Raw genomic sequence first — 24,379 nt, 5'->3', positions numbered from 1 at the left:
CTCTTGGTGAAGGAAATGATGCCTGCATACAAAAGTGACCCTCACATACTATTTTTGTCTTATTCTGGCATATTCACAAAAGCCAAGATATGAAATTTTTCTAGTGGTTTATAGACAGATTACTGGATTAAAAGTGACATATACATACAATGGAGTTTCACCTAGAAATGAAGAAGTTAACATCATGCCATTTTCAGGAAAATCTATAGAAATAGAGATTATCATGTTAAATAAAAATCAGCCAAACAGAAAGAAAAAAGTTTTGTGTGCTTATGTCATAAGTGGAATCTATGGGAATGAAAAGTAAGAGATAGACTGAAAAGAAAGGGGAACGAATTTTAGAGGAGCTGGGGCAAAGAGATAGAACAAGGGTGGAAATTGGGAGGGAATGTAATTAGGGCAGGGTAAAACCATGCATGTGAACAACTACAATGTGAACCATTAATTTGTCATGATTAATGTCATCAAACAGTTTTACTAAAAAACAAACACATTTTAGACCAAAATAATAAAGTATGAAGAATATAAATAAAAATGATTCACATAATATGTGGCAACTATGTGTACACAAATGACAACAGCCAGGGGAGCATACCTAAGTTTATTTGCAACCAGTATTCTTAACTTCTAGCTTCACCGGTTCTGTTATATCCTGCATTGGTTTTCTTCATTATTTTTTCCTTATAACTCAGAAAGTTATCTGCAGTTTATCTTTCCTGGGTTCATATATATCTGTCTTATAAAGCCTAGTTCCAAATAAAACTCCCATAAAGCTGTCCTTCACCTCATCTCTGTATAATGTTTCTTTTTAAATTCACACTGATAGGTTGTAGATATTAGACAATCCATTGTACAATAGAGAGTTATCTATTTCTTAGTGTTCATATGTTTGCCATTGAATATTAATAAATGTTAAATGATATATAAAAGATTTTAAATATAAACAGGAGACAGCAAACAAAACCTGAATGCTAAGTTTCAAACTGGAGGAAGAAAATGTCATAATTTAAAAAGGTTAAAACACAATGTTGGATGCTTGACATTTCCTGATTTCAAAATTAACCACAATTCTACAGTCATCAAAACATGTGATGTGGGCATAAAGGTAGTCTGATTTATCAAATAGAGTAGGACATAGTTCTCTTATATGACCTCTACACAAAGTCAAGTGTTAATGGAGAATTTCTCTCCAGCTTACGCTGCCAAGTTCCGCCAGTCCCAGAGCCCACTTATAAAATAAACACACAGACTCTTACATTATTTAAACTGCTTGGCCATTAGCTCAGGCCTATCATTGTCAAGCTCTTACTCTTATATTTAGCCCATTTCTATTAATCTATACTTTGCAACGTGGCTCGTGGCGTACCAGTACTTTACATCTTCCTTGTCCTGGCGGCAGCTCCAGGCAGTACCTCCTCTGCTTTCCTGTTTCCTCTTTTCTCCTCTCTGTTAGTCCTGCCTATACTTCCTGCCTGGCCACTGGCCAATCAGTGTTTATTTATACAGAGTGATATCCACAGAAGTCAATTGATTTTCACAAGGAAGAGGCAAAGACCAAGTAATGGGAGAAGACACATAGGTTTTTCACAAACACTATGCATAAAACCAAATAACTGCATGTAAAAGAATGAGTTACCTGCCCTCCCCCCCCCACCCCTGCTGCCCAGGTTACAGTACTCAGAAAGTAGATCATTACTCATATTAGATTAATGCTCCAAATATGCAAGCTAGAGTGAGGACAATGTGTATATGCCAATAATATAGCACTCAAAAGGCCGAGGAAGGAGAATCTGAGATCCATGACCATCCTGTCCCAGAGTGTCTTTGTTTCAAGATAAGTATATAAATAATAAAACTAATCCAAAATACAACTATATAATAATAATAATAAATATCATAAAAGTATAAAGTTATGAAAAGGAAGTGAACAAAACAAACAAAAATGTGGTTACGTTGGGATCAGAAATAACTTAAATATGTTAAAAATAATAACAGATAAGATTTAAAGTGTAGTTAGGAAATCTGCTGGTCTAGCAAAATGGTGGAAGTAGATTATTGGCTGAGGAATAAGAACTTGATAGCCTCAGGAAAGTGGCTAGTTTTCCGGCAGCAGGTATGATTTCCCTCCTGGTAAATGTTCAATTAGACAGCTGTTGAGTACAACACATGAGTACCACTTCTGCACTTTTATGCAAATTTTACCATGCTGGTAATTGCTGTGGTCCATAGGTGTTGCAGCTGTGTAGAACTGTTTAACTGCTTTCCTCTCTTGGCAGTTTGCATAGTATTTTTTGGAACCATGGAAGCTAGACCACAAGAAATAGGCTTTCATTCCATATAAAATTCTTGAAGTCCTGTGTCCTAATAAACACATGGTGTCTGCAGCAACAGGGTCCCATCCTTAAGCCCGTATAGGCAACAAAGGGAAATTTAGGAATAGTTACCACCCGTAATCAAAGTGACTATCAAAGAAGACTGAAGTTGGACACCATGCAGAGATGAAAGGATCATGGAGCCCACCACCCAGCAGATACATATAAAGCTCCTGCATTTAAGGCTCAGGGAATACCACTAAAGAGGGGAAAAAGATTGCAAGAGCCAGAAACTTTGCTGTGTAAAGATCTCTCCAAGAAACAGCTGCATGAACAAGACCAGAACAATGGACATGTTAACCTGGGAGGGGAAAACCTGTATGGGGTCACAACCATTCACAAAGAACTACAGGCAAGTAATGTCTGTTGGGAGAAAGAGAATTAGCCTATTCCAGGAATGAGTCCCCTTATTGGTTGTCCAATTTAGAATGGTCAGCCCTGAGTCCACATACATACAAACAAGAAAAATAGGCCCAGAAAGTTTATATATATACATCTATATATGTGTGTTTGTGTACCATTAATAAAAGAAGGCTATCAACTTGAAGTTCATAAAAGGAGCTTGAAAAGTGGTAGCTGAAAGGGGTTGGAGGGAGAAAAGGGAGAAGAGAAAATAATATAATTGTGCTTCAATTAAAACCACATTCCCTTGGGAAAAGAACACCAATTGTTTATATATATATATATATATATATATATATATATATATATATATAAAACAATTAATGAAACAAGAGAGTATGTATTTGAAAGAGAGAAAGGGGAATATGAGCAGGCTTGGAGGGAAATCATATAATCTCAGAAAATAAAAATGTTATAAAATATTTAAAAAATAAAATACAAAAAGAAAAATATAGTAAACTATGACAACATTTAAAATTCTGTGGTGTATAATATGAAATCATCAGAGTAAAAGGCGAATCTATACATGAGAATAGTTTTTAAATTTTATGACTGATAAAATTAATAAATAGAATGTATAATGAGCACATATATCTAAGAGACAAATAAAAATACTCAGTTTTAAAATGGACAAAGTTCAATATGTACTTCAGAGAAAACTTACCAGTGGTTGAAAAGTATGAAAAGTCATTTCATATCATCTATTTAGAATGAAAATTAAAACAAAAACCATAGGATGACTACAACCAAGAAAAAGCCAGTTATGGTGATGCATGTGCATCATCCCATTACTTGGAAGGTTAAGGCAGGAGGATTTAGGAGGTCATAACCAATATTGGCTACATCATGAGTGGTTTGGGGTCAACTTAGGGTGCATGAGATCCTGTGTCAAAAAAGGGAAACTATATTAAAGACTTAAAGTTAAAATTAGAATTAAAATTAAAGTGAAATAGTAGTGAGAATTTAAGGAAAGAGGTACCCATGTGGACTGAAATGTAAATAGTGCAGCATTGTAAAGTTAGGGTGCTGCTTCAGAAAACAGGAAATTGGAGAGTATTGATCATGCAAGCAGTCCTCTCAGTTTATGACTAAACAATTTGAACATGGCTCTCAAAGAGTGATACCCACCCCCCATGTTTAGATTAGCAATACTGGAAAGAGCAAAAGACAGAAATAATGTAAGTGTCCACTTACTGATGTATGAAAAAACAAAACGTCATATTTAAATCTCATCTATTTTTTTATTCACCCATCTATCTGTCTATCTATCTATCTAACTATCTATCTATCTATCTATCTATCTATCATCTATCTATGAAATATTATTCTGACTTAAACACTTAGGAAATTCTGACATATGGTACAACATGGATGCAATTTGAAGACATTATGAACTTAAATGTCAGTCACAAAAAGACAAACACCTTATGGTTTCAAATATTTGTGGTACATACAGTAACAAAGTACACATAGAGAGAGAAAAGAATGGTGGTGGCCAAGAAATGGGACAGTGTAATTTAATCATTATTATTTTATTTTATTTAGAGATAGTTTTCTACTGTCCACATTGGAATTCATTTGGTAGCTGAAGGCTATCTTAAACTGCTGATCAGTCCTCCTCAAGTTCCCAAGTCCTGAAATCGTAGATGGGTGCCACCATGCACAGTGTTGTTATTTTCTTATTGTAGATTCAATTCCCCAAGATTACAAGAATTCTGAATATGGGTTGCTCCACAAGGTTAACTGTAGAGAGGCAAAATCTCCTTTCCCCTTAAGTTCATAGCAGAGGCCTTTAAACTAAACTGACAAAAGGCATATTAGGAAATTTTTCACAGAAAAAAAGGCATGTCAGTGTTGTTGTTAATAACTTAATCTTCGCAGGCATCTAGGTTTTTGTAGAAAGGAATGAAGTTGCAATGAAGTAAATAAATGCAGTGGCTTTATAGACCTTTTAGAGATGTTTGACATGACTGTAGTCATCTTGGCTGTAGCTGTCACTTTGCATACCTAGTCACTTTCTCACATACCTCGAAGCCAGTAGAACAAGTGAGCTGATTCAGAAGATGAGTGAATCACTAGCCATCCAAGCCCAGAATGCTTATCTGATACTGAGTGCTTTTTTCACCTTTTTAAGAAAATCCATCTGACCACAGCCCACCTTTGTCTAATGATGGTATGGGACCCATCTCTCTCTGCTCTCGAACACACTCTAAATTCCCCCAAAAGTGAGCTTTGTGTAATGCTAGATCTGTGTTACTGTTTCTGTTCTCATAACACTTTGTATCTTTGCAATTTGATGCTTATATACCAACTAGCACTGCGGTTTTCATGAATATCATTCTAACAATAAGTGATAAATTGTGAAATGATAAAACAAAGAAAAAAGGGGATTGGGTATTACAGAAGTGGGAAATTGCAATTAAAAATTTTTAAGTGGGAGGATTTAATGTAAGACAAAAAATTATTCAGTAATATTCAATTGAGACAAGTTATCTTGAAACTATCTCCGTCTCTGCTGGCCAAATTGTTTTCCTCCTTGCATGAGAGGTACACTATACCAATACAAGTGAAATGTATGCACCTTGTTTAGGTGAATGGAAAGCAGCAATTAACATTACCTGAGCCTATTTTTCATCTCAGTTATGCTCAGGTAAAACTGATCTTAGTCATGAAGTTGAATGTTTGGAGATAGCACATTCTGACATTCCTTTAAACTCACTACTACTGAACTGTGATTGAAGAACACATAAGATGCTTTTGTGTTTCATATGTTTTATAATAGTCATTAAAAATTAACAGCAAGTCAAAAACTGGCTTATACAATGGGGGCAGAGGAAAGCTAGTCGATTGTATATGAGGTGACGCGGCATGCTCTGTGACTATAGAGGTACTAAAATGTGTTCCAAACCATGAATAAAAAGGTTTATACTAGTTTTTCATTTGAAAGAACATTTATAAGATAATAGAATTCCCATCACCAAGGTAATACACAGAGAGAGGTGGGACAGGGAGAAGGAGAGGGTGAGCTTAAGATGAGTAATGAAATTAATTCCACACATGAGCACATATGCCACAGTGTTATACTAGTCATTATTATCTTTACAGGAAAAAAATTCACCAGCATATGAGAGTTACAGTAATTCTCAAATTAAAAAGAAAAGATATGGAAGAGAGATCAGAAATCCAATTAATATTCTCATTTTCTAGTTCTCCTTTGTGCAACCACTGCTACATTTATCATATTTTAATTGAAGAGAAAGGCAACCTATATGAATAGACAGGCACTCTTGAGACTGAAAACAGAAAAATATATACTATGTCTTATTCACACTTTAGGGAGTAAACTCTTCATCCTTTATGAACAACTTACTCAATATTTGTATGCAACAAGTCTTCTTTGGCTAATGCCAGTCTGCCAGTCTCTTTTCTCCTTATCAGCTTGCAAGTGTGCATACATAAGAAGTTATTTAGTCTAGGATATAAATGCTTGAAATGAATTCTCTATTTCCTGATTTTACCCATGAACTATTATAGAAATGCCAGCTACATTATAATCTTCAAGTAGCTCAATACCAGTCCTTCAGAGTGCTGTTAATGTCTGCATTCTAGTAAATGAAAAGAGCTTTGCCAGTTTGTTTCTACTGCTTAGAAATTTTTAATAAATTTTCACTCAATAATAATTGTTAAATTCTTACTCCAAAATAATGGCAGAGTAGAAAGAGAAGTTGGAAGCTTAAAAGTTTTCTTGAATCCAAAAGAGTAGCTAGAGGGCATGAAAAATTCCACAGATAACAATATAATACAGAGAACTGAAAACATTTTACATATGCATTAAGAAATTAAGGCAACTGTACTCATCAGTTTTTCCAATTATAAATGTGCTTATAAATATCATAATTAGTTTTTAAACAAATAATTGTTTTCATTGCTCATCAGGCCCAGTCTTATTATTTAGTTGTTTTAAAGACTACCTACATTAGTTTAACAACAGGGATTTGCTGGTTGGCTGAGTGACTGATTAGTGGGTCTAAGCAGTGAAAAGAATCTGTGGCTTAGAAAAATAATGAGTTGCAAAGAAGCAGAAAAGAGGCATGGAGTCAGGTCTTAAAATTGCACAACTGGGGTCCATGATTAAAGACCAATTTCCTCTCTGCCCCTCCCCACCCCATTTTGTGCATTGTAGAAAGGAATCATGTTCCCAGCACACCTATTACCATCAGATTCATATTGTATCTGCTACTTCCAGAAAAGCTAGTGACATATGGTATCATTGGATTTTGAATTGTCTTAGTGAGAAAAAAAGTTGATTTTTTTTCTGGTCCTTATGCAAAAATAACTTCAAAAGTTTGTTTCAAAAATAATGAAATACATGTATTTATTTTCATTGTGTTTAATGTATGTAAAGTATTTAATCACTCTGTGGATTATTATTTTTTGTTTGCTTGTATTTGTTTCAAGACAGAGTTTCTCTGTATAGCCGTGGCTGTCCTGGAACTTGCTCTGTAGACCAGGCTGACCTTGAATTTACAGAGACCCACCTGCCTCTGCCTCCCCAGTGCTGTGATTAAAGCCATGCTCCACCACCACTTGGCTATTCTACAGATGATTAAGAAAAAAAGAGATGGCATGTATGTGTTTAAAGGTATATGCAACTTGCCCAAACCACATTTATTAAAGAGGCTCCCCTCTCTGATTCCTACACTTATTTCTCTCATTGGTTGTAATTCCAGGGAACAGGTGATCCACACAACATACTTAGTACCACTCAAGAGCTTTCTTTATTCATCCCACTTCTCCAAATATTAACAGAAAAAAATATATTAAAAGTGGACAAAATGACCTGTATTTATTTATTTTCTTGATACAGAAGCATTTAATTACTAAACATATGAAATATGAATAGTATTCATCATGCCAGTTTAACCATTTCCAACATTCTAAGTCAGAATTTTAGGATTTCTCTCTCAAGTGTGTATGTATGCTGGGAATGTCTTTTTGTATGCTGTGAATGTGTTGCTTTGATTGATTGATAAATAAAACACTGATTGGCCAGTAGCCAGGCAGGAAGTATAGTATAGGCAGGATAAGCAGAGAGAAGACGCTGCCAGGCGCTGCCACCATGAGAAGTAAGATGTAAAGCACTGGGAACCCATAAGCCACATGGCAACTTATAGATTAATAGAAATGGGTTAATTTAAGATATAAGAACTAGATAGCAAGAAGCCTGTCATGGCCATAAAGTTTATAAGTAATATAAGTCTCTGTGTGTTTACTGGGTCTGAGTGGCTGTGTGTGTGTTTGTGTGTGTGTGTGTTTGTGTGTGTGTGTGTGTGTGTGTGTGTGTGTGTGTGCGCATACAGTGTAGTTAAAGGAAAAAGAACAGACTGGGTGTAACTGTTGACATAATTTACTGTAATATAAAAATATAGGTTATTTATTTACAAATTAAATATATTAGTTACTACAATGAATATGTAAAACCCCTTGAATGAGAATTTGGTTCTAATGTGTCAATTTTATAAAGTTTGCCTCCACATGAATAATTTTACTTATCCTTTCTTCACTGAAAGCTGAATATTTTTGAAATTACATCTATGAACACATCTTCTAAAGTGTATGTTTGTGGTGCTCATTAAGTTGCTCTTGTGTGTGCATGTGATACATGGATCCCATCTTTCTGGAGACTGATGTCTGTCTCAGATGTTATTTCTTCCCTGGCTGCCACCTTGCTTTTTTTAAAAATAATTTTATTTGTTTATTTTGCATTCCAGCTGTAGTTTCCTCTCCCTTCTCTCCTCTAAGTCCCTCCCCATGGCTCCTTATATTCTCATCCCCAATCCACTTGCCCTCTGTTCCTGTTCAGGAAAAGGCAGATCTCTAATGAGTATCAACAGAAAGGGTCTCCCACAAGGACTTTGGGTCTCTATAATTAAGAGAGGCTGATGAGCCTAATGAGTCCCAAGAATCCACCTTCCTCTTCCCTAGGGAATTTGTCTATCTTGCCTACCATGTATTGGGATTGAAGACACATGCTGCCATTCCTGTTCATTTTAGGCAGATCCTGGGGATGGAACTCTAGTTGCTGTGCTGTTAAAGCAAGCACTTTGTTGACTGAGATATTTCCACAATCTTCATCTGTAGATCTGTAGACTGACATTCTAGGTAAACATTTGTTAGTTTTTTGGTGTTTTTTTTTTTAGATAATGTTGACAATTTATTCTAAACAGTTTTTTGTAATAGAATAGATATGTGAATGAATTATTGGGCTTTTCATTTCTAAGTAGTAACTCAAGTTCTTCGCAAACACAAGTGAAGATCTTTCAGCATACTATTTAATATATAAATTTTATGCACGTACATAACTAATTATTTAACATCCATGTGGGTAATTATTAATTTATTATTAGTGTGGGTAATCTAATATCCATATTCATTCCTTAAGTCCTACATTCTTTACTTTTGAAGAGCTAAATAGTGAATCTATAGCTTCAAGCATGCCAAGAAAACATTCTACTGCTGAAATATATCCCAGCCCCTATATCACCATTATTATTCAATTAAATAAGTATTGGATTTTGTCCATCCCATGCAATCTCCCTGGTTGGCTGTTCAGTCTCAGTAAGCTCCTATGAGCCTGAGTTGATTGTTTCTGAGGATTTTATTGTGATGTTCTTCACCCCTCTGGCTCCTACAATCCTTTATGCCTCTCTTCAGCAGGATTCCCTGAGCTTGGCCTAATGTTTGGCTGTGGTTCTGTGCATCTGTTATCATTAGTTGCTGTGTGAAGCATCTCTGATGACAACCAGGCTAGGCATCAATCTAGGAGTATAGCAGAATATCATTATACATCATTATATTAACAATTTCTTACCACTCTGGTCATGTTTGGTTCTATACTAGGTCTCTGAGCCATCCAGCCTCTGGGTCCCAGTACTCCAGGCAGTGTCTTAGGTGGACTCACTCTCATGGCATGGGTCTCAGGATGGACCAATCTCACAATTTCTGTGGCACCCTTGCCCCAGTACATCCCATAGGCAGGACATACTGTAGGTCAAAGGTGATGTGGCTATGTTGATGTCTTAATTCTTCCACTGGAAGTCTTGCCTGGTCACAGGATATCAACAGTTCAGGCTAATGGGACTCTGAGCAGTCGGAGCAGGAGCTGTCTTTGATTCCTTTGCTGGTTTTTGGAAGCTTACTCCTTATATTGGTTGCCTAGCCCAACCTTAATAAAAGTGGAGGTGCTTAGTCTTACTGCAACTTGATATGCCATGTTTTGTTGCTATCCATAGGAAGCCTGCCCTTTTCTAAAGAGAAAGGGAGGAGGAGTGGATGGGGGTACAGGGTGGGTGAGGTTAGGGGGAGGGATTGAGAGAAGAGGAGGGAGGAGAATCTGTGGCTGGGATTTAAATTAAATAAATAAATATTTACAAAATAATAAAATGAAAAATATTGGACTTTGCCTAATGAAATCTAAAATAAATATTCTAGATCAAATGAATATATAGTTATTTCCCAACTTTTAGATAGAAGTTTGGATACTAGACTTGTGGTAAGAATTCAAATTTAATTGTTCCCCGATAGTGGTACATTAATTAATGCAAGAATCCATTCAGCCATCCCCAAGAAATTTCACAGACAATGGTTTGTCTAGGACCTTCTGAGGCTAGCTCATCGCTGTTACTGATGAAACACAGTGTGAGATAAGCAAACATTAAAATTGAACTTTATGTGTTTCACTATTATTTCCTGAAATATTTTTTAACTGTCAGAATTCCATGTAAATATGGTGCTTTATGTGCTTTTCTGATAAATAATGTAAACTTTCTATTTAAACATGCTGAATTGTCCCACAGTTTAGATATTAAGTATTTATTGCTTAAAAATATCTTAAATGTAGACTTTGCTGCTGTTGTTTGTGTTGTGGCTTTTCCTTTTCACCAACAAACATGTCTCTCTTATCTCATTATTTATAGATCTGTCATAAAATTTATGACACCTAGAAGTAACTATTTTAAAAGTTGGAAACAATTTCATAGCTTTCTGAAATCCAGAAGCATGACATTTACATATATATATATATATATATATATATATATATATATATATAAAATAAATGCACCCAATACTGTGACCCAATAATAAATGGCATCTAAAATGAACAAAACCATTTTGAAAATAATTCACTTATGTCTTTAAAATGTGAAATCTAAATACACATAAGCAAATGTAAGCACATAGAAATAAATATAATCTGTTTAGAAATTTATTATGCATATATATAATAACCAAAATCTATTTCCTGAGCCACAAAAGTGTACATGCCACATGACTCTTTGTGCTTTTCTCCCTGCTCCATAGAGGTTTGGAAACACTGTATGCTCATGGTGTCCTTGTCTGCCTGGAAATTTCTAGCTAGATGCAGGCTGTTTTCAAACCTGATATCTTCTTGGTTTGTCTTCCCAAATGATGGACGTCTAGGATATGGTACCATGCCAAAGTTGTTCCTTTCTTGAATGAGACATTTTAGAACAATATAGTGATATGAGGAATCATTCACTTATTCACCAAATAAATCTTGTGCTAATCACCAACCTCAGAATTTTAATAAGGTTTAAGTTTTTTCAAATCAAAATCAAAAAAGAAAAAAAATACAAATAGTAAAAATACTGTTATTAACACAATATATAGATCAAATAGTCTACTATTAGTGACAAATATTACATTAAAATGTTTTACATAAAGAATTTCATTGTGTAGCTAAAAATACTGTCTATTGAAATGGAAATGTGATCTGCATTGTATTTAGAAAATTCACAACTTTCGAAAATCTCAGAACATATCATTTTTGATTGCTGAGAGCATTTTACAAAGACTATGGGGTGATACAACTACCACTAAACATTCTAATTTTTATAACCTATATTTAAAATATGTTTAGCTATCTAGACCACCTTATAGTCAATCACATTAGTGTTGCATCTTTCAACATAATTTTTCAAGGAGTAAGTGAATATATCTTCCATTGATGATAACTGAACAATCAATTAAAAATAGCAGTATAAATTGCTAACCCCCATAATAAATATTTTGGTATGGGGAATTAAATGAAGGGACTCGATAATACTAGGCAAGTGCTTTACGACCAGGTAGAACCATGCTCAACAGTAAATCAGTTTAAAGGGTCAAAGAAGTATGCAATAAATTGGCTAATTTTGTGCTGGCATATAATTTTTCTAAATGAAGTTTATGGTGCATTCTCAGAAAGTTTAATGCAAATAATTTATGAAATATCCTGTTTGCTATTGGGCATGATAGAGTAAAACAAAGATGACTTTATAGATAAATACTTATTAGTCTTTGGAATCTTCAATGCCTTTTTAAGTAATGTATTTGACTTTATCTGAGAAGAAAACATTTCATATTTCTCAACTAAAGGCAGTTATTCATTTCATAAGCAAGAAGAACCAAGTTAGTATAAAATCCATATAGTCAGAGCAGAAATTGTGAAATATGGAGTTTAAAAACACAAGATTTTCTAGCACATGCAAACTTACCCTTCTAATCTCACATCTGGCAGACTTCGGTTAAGGGCAATCAAGTCACTGGCCATCAGGTTAAATTGATTGATTTTAAACAACTCTTTCATTTTCTCTTGGTCATCTTTTGGAATAAGCACAGCTTTTCCCATTTCTCCTGGACCTTCATGGTTTCTTGAAATAACAGCTGTAAGACAGACATGGGTATAAACCTATAGATAATGAACAGAGTAAGCTCACATCTTAAATAAAATTCTGTTGTGTATTATTAGCATTTAATTATATAATATTCTAAACTACCTTTTACAAAATATGTTACACACAGAAACTCTCTATGTAATGTTCCAAGTATAAACAGGATATAATCCAATCAGTTATTATATTTAATAATGAAGCAACATAAAGAAATGACACTTAAAATGTTTTTGTCAAATTTGTAACATATTTGCCTGAGACAGATGAAGTTGAGGGATAAGTAAACAAAAAGGCCTTTTGAAAATATGCCAAGATTAAATTATCTACAAATCTTATTATAACTTGGTATTTCAACACATCTTTTATAATTACATATTTACAAAAGCAAGAAAGATTGTTAATCCCTTGTCAAAGCATTTTGAAATGGCTTAAAAGAAGCTTCACAACGGTGTAATACAATTTCAAATGCCACAGCAACTAGGTGCTTCATACTTGAAAACTCGTGAAATACCAGGGCTTGGCAATTCATTAGCAGAACTTGAGATTTGATATGCACACAAATGTTCTTGTCATTTCTTCCAAGTAATCAATACACTAAACTGCCTTCCTGTTCTAAAATATATGTTTCAATGCATATATACCTACATGTATCTAGACTGATAAATGATGGATGATAGGTAGGTAGATAGATAGATAGATGATAGATAGATAGATAGATAGATAGATAGATAGATAGACAGATAATGTTTAATCCACAATAAATCATGATTCCAGTTGATGTGAATGCACATTTAACACACTACTCACCATTGATATCATTATACTAAATTAAAATAAGGTGAACTTTGTCCAGAGAATCAAGGAGCCTAAATGAAGATCTTCATCTCTCTCCTCTCCTCCAAATCCAATCTGTCAATCTCATTTCCCTCTTTGTAGCAGAGGACCCACTCCAATCCCCCACTTACAGTGAATCACTCAGATATTCCCCCCAAAAGTATTTCTCACCACTCATTATTGTATCCCTGACACTAACTCCAACAGGCATTCCCTATGCACGTATAAGCCACTCCAATCAGGGGGGCAGGCAGCCTAACTGCCACACTTCTACCTCTTCTTCCTATAAATCCCATCCCCAAGTATCACCCCAAACCCTGTAGAAGACCACTTGTGCTCCCCCTCCTCTCCATCACCATATCCACTGGGTCAGGTAGATCTTTTCCACCAACCATCCTCCCCATTCACACTGTTATCCCACCCACAACTCCAACAGTCATTCCCTATGATCTCACCAGATGACTCTTCCAGAGAAGCAACATCTTCAATCTCCCTCTATCCAAATCCAAGCACCCAAGCTCACACTCAGTTCTGTAGCAGACTGCTTGGCATGGCCTCTCCTGAGTCTGTACACACTCAGTTCTGTAGCAGACTACCTGGCATGGCCTCTCCTGACTCTGTACCCCTATTCCTAGGGGAATAAGCAGAGCCCAGTGGAAACCCTGCTTTCCTCCCACCTGTTGACTGCTTGCCCAACTCCCTCCCCCCAGCCCATCTGTATTCCTAAATGTCAGCCCTCAATAGCTAGAAACTTATTTTATCCAGGAACCTTAGTAGCCAACCAGAAAACACATAGCCACCACACACTCCTAGGAATCAGAGAGTGCAACAGAAACCAAGTAATAAAACACTCACCCAACAAAGACAGGACCAGATAGTAGCACCGAGAATTACAATCTACCCAAACCCAAATGCCTAGATAATAGCATATTAACACACTTAACAATAGCCAGGACCACATGTCCCATGAGAGTCCAGCAAATCTACTGTGTTATAGGCTCTGAGAATTGAAACACAGCAGAAACACAGGACAAAGTCCTTAAAATAACCTCTGTGAATATGACAGAGGTCCTTAAGAGAAAATGAATGAATCTCTTAAAGAGAAATCTATGAAAACACAACCAATGGAATGAAATGAATAAAACAGTTCAAGATCTGAAAGGAGAAGTTGAATCAATAAAGAAAATCCAAACTGAGAAATCTGGAAATGAAAAATTTAGGCACACAAACATGAAATTCAAAGCAACCCACACCATCAGAATGCAAAAGATGGAATAGAGAATCTCAAGCAGTGGAGACACAATAGAAGAAATGGATATATGAATAAAAAAACAAAGTTAAATCTAAAAACATCCTGCCACAAAACATCCAGGAAATTTGGGACACTGTGAAAAGACCAACTCTGAGAATAATAGAAATCGAGGAAAAAGAAACCCAGGCCCAAGACACTGGAAATGTTTTTTAATTACACACACACACACAAAAAATGTTCCTAGCCTAAAGAAGGAGATACCTGTAAAGGTACAAGAAGTGGACAGAACACCAAATACACTTGACCAGTAGAGAAAGTCCCTTGGCACATAGTAATCAGAACACTAACGGTACAGAACAAAGAAAGAATATTAAAAGCTGCAAGGGGGGAAATCAAAGTAACATGAAAGCAGACCTATTAGAATCACACCTGATTTCTCAATGGAAACTCCCAAAAGCAGAAGGGACTGAACAGTTGTCCTGAAGACTCTAAGATATCACAAGATGCAAGCCCAGACTACTATACCCAGCAAAACTTTCAATCACCATAGATGGAAAAAATAAGACATTCTGTGATAAAGCCAAATTTAAGCAATATCTAGCTACTAATCCAGCCATACAGAAAGTGATAGAGGGAAAACATGATCCTACAAATGTTAACCACATCCAAGAAAAAAATAAGGAATAAATAATCCCAAAATGCACATACACACACATACACACCACACACACACACACACACACACACACACACACCACCGCCGCAACCGCCACCGCCACCGCCGCCACCACCACCACCAACAACAAAAACAAAAACAAGAGTCAACAAACAATGCTCACTGAAATCTCTCAGAATAATGGTTTCAATTCTTCAATTAAATGACACAGACTAACAGAATGGATGGGAAAACAGGATCCATCTTTCTGCTGCATCAAAGAAACATACCTCAACATCAAAGATTGACATTACCTGAGGAAAAAAAGGATGGAAAAAGATATTCCAAACAAGTTGACCATTTGTTCAGCCATTTTAATATCTGACAAAATAGACTACAAACCAAAACTAATCAGAAAAATAGGAGAGGACACTACATACTCATCAAAGGAAATATTCTCCAAGAGGACATTACAGTTCTTAACATCTACACACCAGACACCAGCACCAAAGTTCATAAAAGAAACACTATTGTAGCTTAAATCAAATATTGACTCTCACACACTAACAGTGGGAGACTTCAAAACCTCACTCACTCCAATACCAAAAGACAGGTCATTGATACAAAACTAAACAAAGAAATGCCAGTGCTAATCGACATTATAAACCACAGATATTTAGAAAAGAGCAGAACACAACAAAATATACCTTCTTCTCATCACCTCATTAAACTTTCTCTGAAACTGACAACATACTTGGATATAAAGCAAGTCACCATAGAATTAATAAAATTGAAATAATACCATTCATCTGATCATCACAAAGTAGAGCTGGATTTCAAAAACAGAAAACTTACAAATTCATGGAAACTGAACAACTCACTAATGAATGAAAAATGGATGAAGAAAGAAATTGAGATGAAAGACTTTCTAAAGTAGAATGAAAATATATACACAATGTACCCAAAGATATGTAACACAGTGAAGACAGTTGTAAGAGGGAAGTTCACAGCTAAGAGCCTACGTCAAAAAACAAACAAACAAACAAACAAACAAAAAAAAACAGAAGAGATCTCATACTAGTATCTTAGCAGCACAAATGAAAGCTCTAGTACAAAAGAAGAAATCATACCCCAAAGGAGCAGACAGTAACAATTTATCTCAAGGCTGAAATCAATGTGTTACAAACAAACAAAGATACAAAAAAATCAATGAAACAGAGAGTAGATTCTTTGAGAAAACTAATATAATTGACCTACCTTTATCCAAATAAACTAAAATGTACAAAAGAATATCAAAATTAACTAAGTTACAAATGAAATGGAAACATAGCAACAGACACTGTGGAAATCCAAAGAATCATAAGGATATCCTTGAAGATCCTGGACTCCAACACATTGGAAAATCTAAAAGAAATGAGTAATTTTCTTGACACATACCACTTACCAAAGTTAAGTCAAGATCAATAAGCAATTTAAACTGTCCTATAACGCCTAGTGAAATAGAAGCACAGTCATTAAAAGTCTCCTAACCAAAAAGAAAAAAAAAGAAAAAAAGCCAAGATGGCTTTAGCATAAAACTCTATCTCAATTTCAGAGTTAATGCCAACACAGTTCAATTTGTTTCACAAAATAGAAACAGAAGGAACATTGCCTGATTCATTTTACAAGGCCACAGCTATCATGATACCCAAAATACATAAAGACTCTACAAAGAAAGATAATTGCAGACAAATTTTCCTTATGAATATAGATGCAAAAATACTAATAAAACTTTTAGAAACTAAGTCTAAGACCATATCAGACAGATCTTTCTCTCTGATCAAATAGGTTTCATTCAAGAAAAGCAGGGATGGTTCAACGTACATTAATTGGTAAATGGAATCAAACATAAAAATGAAATGAAAGACAAAAACACATTATCATTTCATTAGATGAAGAAAATATTTTGGCAAAATCCAACATCCCTTCATGATAAATCTCCTGGAGAGATTAGAGATAAAAGGGACATGCCTCAACAAAATGAAGGCAGTTTACAGCAATCCCATAGCTAACATCAGTTTAAATTGACTCAAAGAAATTCCACTAAAATCATGAACAAGAAGACAAGGCTCTCCACTCTCTCCATGCCTATTTAGTAAACTATTTGAAGCCTTAGCTAGAGAATAAGAGAACTGAAGGAGATCAAGAGTATACAAATTGGAAAAGAAGTCAAAACATCTTTATTTGCAGATGTCATGATAGTATATGTAAGTGTCCCTAAAAATTCCACCAGGGAACACCTACAGCTGAAAGACAATTTCAACAGAGTCGCTGGATACAAAATTAACTTTCAAAAACCAGTGGTGTTCCTATATAAATGGCAGACAGACTGAGAAAAAAATCATGGGACAACAGCTTTCACAGTAGCCTCAAATAACACAAAGTATCTTGGTGTAACTCTAACCAAGCAAGTGAAAGGCTTATGACAAAACCTTTAAGATATTGAAAAAAGAAATTGAAGACGATATCAGAAGATGGAATTATCTCCCATGTTCATGGATCAGTAGGATCAACAGAGTAAAAATGGCCATGCTATCTAAAGCAATATATTTATTCAAGCCATCTCCATCAAAATTCCAACACAGATATTCAAAGATCTTACTTATAAGGACAATTTTCAGCTTCATATAGAAACACCTAAAATATAATGTTACTTATAAGTTTTTTCAGAGCACACTGTGTGGCACAAAATAACCAATTAGTGTGTTCTTCCCAGGAGAAGACTACCTCTCTCAAAATATTGGCAAAATAAGGACTAACAATAAATGTGAAATGCATTGTAAGCTATAATATTTGTTATGAAAACAAAACAAAGGGCATAGTACAAACCTTGTTAAAACATAACTGGTGATGAACTTTGTACTTAGACACTAGCAATGCCTTTATTGATGTTAAATAAAAATTATTGCCCTATTAGGTATTCCGTTTGAAAGATTATGCTGTCATTCAGTGTCATGAGAACGGATTTAGATTAAGATCGCCATGGAATTTTGAATATAAGTACCAGGAATGAGATTAGTCTAGAAATTCTCTCACACGTAGCAAAGCCAATAAGAAACAAGAATTTTTTTTAAAAAAATAAATAGTACATGTACCTTATAACAAAACACATAAACAGATATTGTTTAATATGATTGGGAACTTAACTATTCTCACAGGTCTATAAGGTTAAGTCTTGCTCTTTGGGACTGGGTTGCTCACAGGTCATGGAAACTTTAAGAAGGGAGTCACTGGAGGTTGTGTGTTCAGAAGGGATCATGGGCACCAGTCTCTTCTTTTCACTCCTTAGCCACTGAGTAAACAGTTGCTCTGACAGCCTCCCAAAGTGTTGTGCACCTAGCTCAAATAAACAAGCAGAGCTAATCATAGTCCCTAATTAGCAAAATGTGAAGCCAAACTTTCCTCTTTATGAACTGATTGCCTCATATTGTGTTGCAATGATGAAAAGCTGACTTTCCTAACAAGTAAGAGATGTTGGCTTCAGTTATTACCGATTTTAAGAAGTAAAATTAGAAGAGATGACTAAGGGTTTGAGGGGGCAACATGGATCAACCTGTGAGGGTGCCTGTCAACAAGCCTAATATCCTGAGGATGCTTCCCTGAGACCTACACCAGGGAGCAAGAGTACCAGCTCCTTCAGTCAACATACACACATGACATTGCCTAAACACACACACACACCAAAGAATAATAAATACATTAATTTAAAAGAAATGATTACAGGATTTTCATCATAAAATACATTTTGTTCAATTTAAGAAGTTATATTTATATTTATGGATTTTTGTCACAGATTTTTAACTGTAACCTCAATGATACGAAAATAAACAGCTTTTTATCAGATGATAAAATGATTTCTCTTTGAAACAATATATTGTAGCTAAAAATTTCACATAAAATATTAGTAGACTATTAAGTTGATAAGGCAAGTCTGGATTCACGTTTTATTGTGATGTTTTAGTAGGGGGAAAAAAACCCTCCTTTTATCCTCTTGGGTCATGTATATAGCCAAAGAATTTAGCATACATACAACATACTAGCATGAGAAAAGGATGCATGGTACTTTATACGAATGCTATGAAATATGTAGAAGCAAAATGAAGACACAGAGACAGGCTTATACACCTTCCTATAGGTGCTGTGGGCACACAGCAGGCCAAAGCAACTTGGGTGAAGGAGTAAATTGCATGGTGGTGACTAGGAAACACATGGAGAATTTCAGCAAAGCTAAGCTTGTCTGCATAGATTTGCTACTTTGGACTCTGGGTTTCTAATTTGTGATGGATATGCTCTTTTCTTAGTATAGTAGGGAGGCGACATTTCTGACAGGCCATTTTATGACCTCTTTTATTATGTAAAATTTAGGATTAGCATTCAGAGAATGCCCCCTTCAAGTGCTGTTTCTGAAGTGCCTACAGGTCAAAATAATCAATAGGCTAAAGGGATATATCTTGAGGAGACATATACTGAACCTTAGCACTCCTTATAACTGTGACAAAAATCTAATATATTACAAAAAAAGAATTATAATTAACACACATTTTTATGATTAAATAATGGATGAGTTTAAAATTTGCATCTGTAGGGAAAACAAGGGATCAACTATCACTTTGTATACTGTGATCATTAGGTTAAAGCATGTAGTTGTCTATTTTTTTAATGTTCAAGGAAATGATTTCCTTTTAGCATTGTATTTATATTATATTTATATTGTCATCTGTGGTAGTAGGTGGTGCTCAGCTGGAACTTCCAGCTTGCCACTGCAAAATCCCCATCTCTCTCTCCAAACCCGCCAACTCAGAGAATCTTCAACAGAGAAAAATCACCAAAAAGTAGAGTTCCACATTCTTGGAGGCTGCCCAAGTCTCCACCCAAAGCATACCATACTTGGACATAAAACCAATTTGTGATAGACAGTCATCACCCCTCAACTACAGGGCACATAAGCACGCCCCACTTTAGTTTGGCCATGGGATTTTCTCCTGCCTCTTCTCCCTCCTTAGTCCCTGAGGGCTGGAAGAGTCACCTGGGAATGACTTTGCTCAAAATAATCCTGGTCTTTTACCTTTTAATTCGTCTTGATCTGCCTTACTGCATTGGCGAAGAAACCTATTATCTGGGTACAGAAAACCTATTAAGTGGATCATGTTATAATGTTTGAAGAAATAAAATTAAAATCATCATAAACAGTATCCATAGTCCTGGAACACTAAGCACATGTGATCATTCTCCTTAGTCATCTCAATGTCTTTAGTGAAGAAACTAATAGCATATTGTTTACAGAGGGTGTGTCTCCTCTACGAAGGTAAATGTATTTTTCTTAATGAAAGCTAATGAATGTATTTGACATTTAAAGAATGTTTAGTAGTATGTGTCTCAGCAGACCTACTGGTGTTTCACATTTTTCTGGAAAAAAAAATGTAAGTAATTATAGTGTGGATTCAGCCTTATTTCTTTTTCTGGATTGTTCCTGGAACAATGCATCTTGTTATGGAAAAAACAAAAATAAACATGTAACTTGTTACTTTAAATAGCATAAATAGGATGTGGAAAAGAATAAGCTATTTGGCTATTTGGCATGTCTCTGACATGCTATACTTTGAAATAGTAACTGTTATTTTTCTTACCTATTGATCCTTTTCCTCTACATAGCATATGACTACCCACATACCACAAAATACATTTCTACAGAGCCAAATGAAAAAGTAAAAATGAATTGTCATAAAATATTTATCCTTCACATCTCCACTAACAGGCATTTCAATTGGCAGGCCAGTGCATAAGAAGGCAGCTAAATCACTAGTTTCTCTTACCATTAATGTAGATGTGGATAGAAATGCCCTGACTGCAAGACTGGTTAGATTACAAAAAGTAATTAATATTTGTATTATATGTTATTTTCTGCTCATTACATGGAAAATCATTCAAAGCAATTAACACTTGAACATTAAATAATATTATAAATGTGAAATTATTATGAATGTAGAATAATTTTATGAGCAATGTCATTTTCTGTAACCTAAAATCTACTTTTAAGATATAAAGAATATTGATTTTAATCTTCAAATTCTCATAAATGAGCAACAAAATATAAACAAAGTAATTCAACAGTGTATCAAAGTAATCACTGAACATCAATGGCATTATTTGCTCTTGTACCTTGTATTATGGACATCTTTTTATTTTGTTCAGAATTACATATGAAGGATGACTGTTTGAAAAAAGAGAGATGGACCATATTCCCAGGACAAAGTATATAGCAAAATGTATTAAATTTGTTTTAAGGTAGTAGTTTTCTTCTGTGAAAGAACTCATCAATTATGTGATAGATATTGATAAAAGAAAAATATTAAAAATCAAAACACTATCCCATATGTTATACTTTCCAAAACATGATATTTCAAATCAGAATTTCAAAAATGCCATTGTCAAATCTCCTGCTGCTGATTTCTGTGCTTTGGAAATATTCGTCCTTTTTAACAGTGCAACCCTTCATTCACATCCGTCACTTCCAATGTGAGAGATAATAAATCAGAAACTTTCACTTTAGTCATCCTCATAGGTATGCATTCACAGGCTGTCACTAATATGTCAATGTTCCAAAGACAGTACTTTTTGTCTTATACCTCATAAATCTGTGTTCTCTAGAATCAGAACATGAGGATATCAAGTGAGTCCTTGGCTTACCACTGACCAGGCCTATCATTCTAAAGGATCCTAATGTATCAGAGGTAAATTGAGGTCAGTTATACTTGCTTTGGCCTATATATTTTAGAAGCAATAATTGGCCATATTTTCTTATTATACCTGATATGTATATTGAAGATCTGAGAATGACATCCCAGAGTATGATGAAGGCTTTCCTATGAAGTATAACCAAGATATTGCTGACCTTCTGCTCATCCTGACTCCACTATTTCACTTCTCATTGTCTCCCAAATCACAAAAATATGTTTTTTCTGAGATTCTATCATTAATTTAAAGGCAAGACCCCACACAAGATTAAGTAAGGACAAAATATACTAGAGGTGGCATTGCAAACAAGAGTTTTCAGATCAACTCAGTAGAAAACCACTGTCTATTCTTTGGGAATGGTCATATCTCACAAAAAGTTGCTGCTCTTTTTGTAACAGTACCTGTAGTCCCTTCACAGGACACAGGATGACTTAGGAATCCATTTCAAATGCATATTATTTTGAGAAAGTAGACAGATTTTCTCACAGACTTATCTGCACAGGCTATTAAAACATACATACACATGAGGTTATCTGTACACACAAATAAAAAATCTCATCTCACAATCTATTTACATGCCAAAAATAATATATTGTGTTGTATCTATAAATGAAAACTGTACCATTTTTAAAATTTTACTGCAGAAAATATGTGTCACGATATGGACAAGATTCATATCATATTAAATAGCATCAGAAACAATGTTCTAATATAAGCTCATTCTTTAAAACACTAAAAGATTTAAGTAACATATATGTAACAAGGAAGATTACCGGGGCCCTTGAAATTAGAGACTCTCTAATTTTATACTGTATTATGTTCATTTTTTTAAATCGGTTCAAAATTACTTAATAATGTACTATCAGCTATCTACTAACCAAAAATGGGCTACAGAAAAAATGAGTATCATTTGTACTTTACAGTGACAAGTATAGAGTAATATCAGGACATATTTACACATTATGGAGAAGGTTAATGAAATGATAGGCTTGTAAAAAAAACATAAGTCTTAAAGTATGTACTATAACAAGTAGAAGATAGTGTTATAGAATTAGAGTTTGTTCTTTTTTAGTTATTTTATTTTGGGGATTATAATATAATTACATTTCTTCACTCCAATCCCTCCCATATATACCTTCCTACTCTCCTTCAAATTCATGGTGTTTGAATCCACTAATTGTTATTGCACACATGTGCACGCGCACATGCACACACATGTGTATATATATATATATATATATATATATATATATATATGTGTGTGTGTGTGTGTGTGTGTGTGTGTGTGTGTGTGTGTATCTACATACATACTCTTAAATATAATCTAGTCAATTCATATAATGTTATTTGTCTATTTGCAGACTGAGCCTTTGGATCAGACAACCAATTGATGTGTTCTTCTTACAGGAAGAACATTTCTCTTGCACCCAGCCTTCCTTAGGTTTCTATAGTTCTTTGCGTAGGCTTGAGTCCTGTGGGCTTTTCCCTGTCAACCTTGGCATGTCCAGTGGTGTCATCCTTGTCCAGCTCACTTTTGGGTGTGCTGGTGGTGAGACTCTATGGGTGTAGCTTCTTACAGGAAACTTCTTCACAGGAAATCATTTACAAATCATAAATCAAACAGTCAGAAGATGGACACAAACAAGCAGCAAGATTATTGCATTATTTTTAGGAAAAAACAAATTCTTATATGAGCATAAAACTCTTATTTTTCCAGTCACAATCTACCTTACAAAGCATTCCACACATCCATTAATGTCACACCACTTGCACAATAAGAGGCTGTTTGGCACATGTTACCATCACAAATGTTTCCTGGAAACATTTGGCCCAACTTTCAAGTGTTCACTAACGTAATAAAATAATGATGAAATATGAAATCATTTCCTTCTACATTAAGAATGAACTTCCTCATTCAAAAGCCCTAATCTTGTAATGGACCTAGTAAGTGGTTTAATTTCAGTTTAAGTAGGAAATCTTCTCATAACTCTACTTCTTTATACATAGATTCAAAATCAGAGAAAAAACATAAATCATTTGTAAGAGAAAACATCAATTTTGACTGCACATGTTTTGAGGACCCTCTTTGATAAGGATATTTCAAGCAGAACAATGGCCAATCTAATAGATGTCTCTGTATAATAACTATTTTAATTATGAACTATTTCTAAGATAGGCTATGAGCAGCTCTTGTATTAAATATATCACCACAGTTATGACTTACCTACTTAGAAAAAAACACTCCATTAAATCAGAATAGACCACTTCATTCATGGGCCACATCTAGTTGTGGATGCAGATATATTTATTTAAATAAATTCTCAATGGGACATTTCATTATATAGCTAGATAAATA

The 24,379-nt window shown here is 34.8% G+C and overlaps 1 protein-coding gene across 2 annotated transcripts in view; it reads right to left on the bottom strand.

Annotated features, from left to right (window-relative positions):
• The window catches only part of Galnt13 (polypeptide N-acetylgalactosaminyltransferase 13), a 581,705-nt gene that overhangs the window by 341,799 nt on the left and 215,527 nt on the right, over positions 1-24,379 (bottom strand). For both annotated transcript variants that reach the window (XM_028874800.2, XM_028874871.2), the window contains one exon: positions 12,332-12,500. In XM_028874800.2, coding sequence (XP_028730633.1) covers positions 12,332-12,500 — 169 coding nt within the window. The remainder of the gene's footprint in view (positions 1-12,331; positions 12,501-24,379) is intronic.

The sequence above is a fragment of the Peromyscus leucopus genome, chromosome 4 (assembly GCF_004664715.2).
Source record: "Peromyscus leucopus breed LL Stock chromosome 4, UCI_PerLeu_2.1, whole genome shotgun sequence".
Classification (NCBI taxonomy): Eukaryota; Metazoa; Chordata; class Mammalia; order Rodentia; family Cricetidae; genus Peromyscus; species Peromyscus leucopus.
This window is presented reverse-complemented; position numbering and strand designations above follow the sequence as displayed.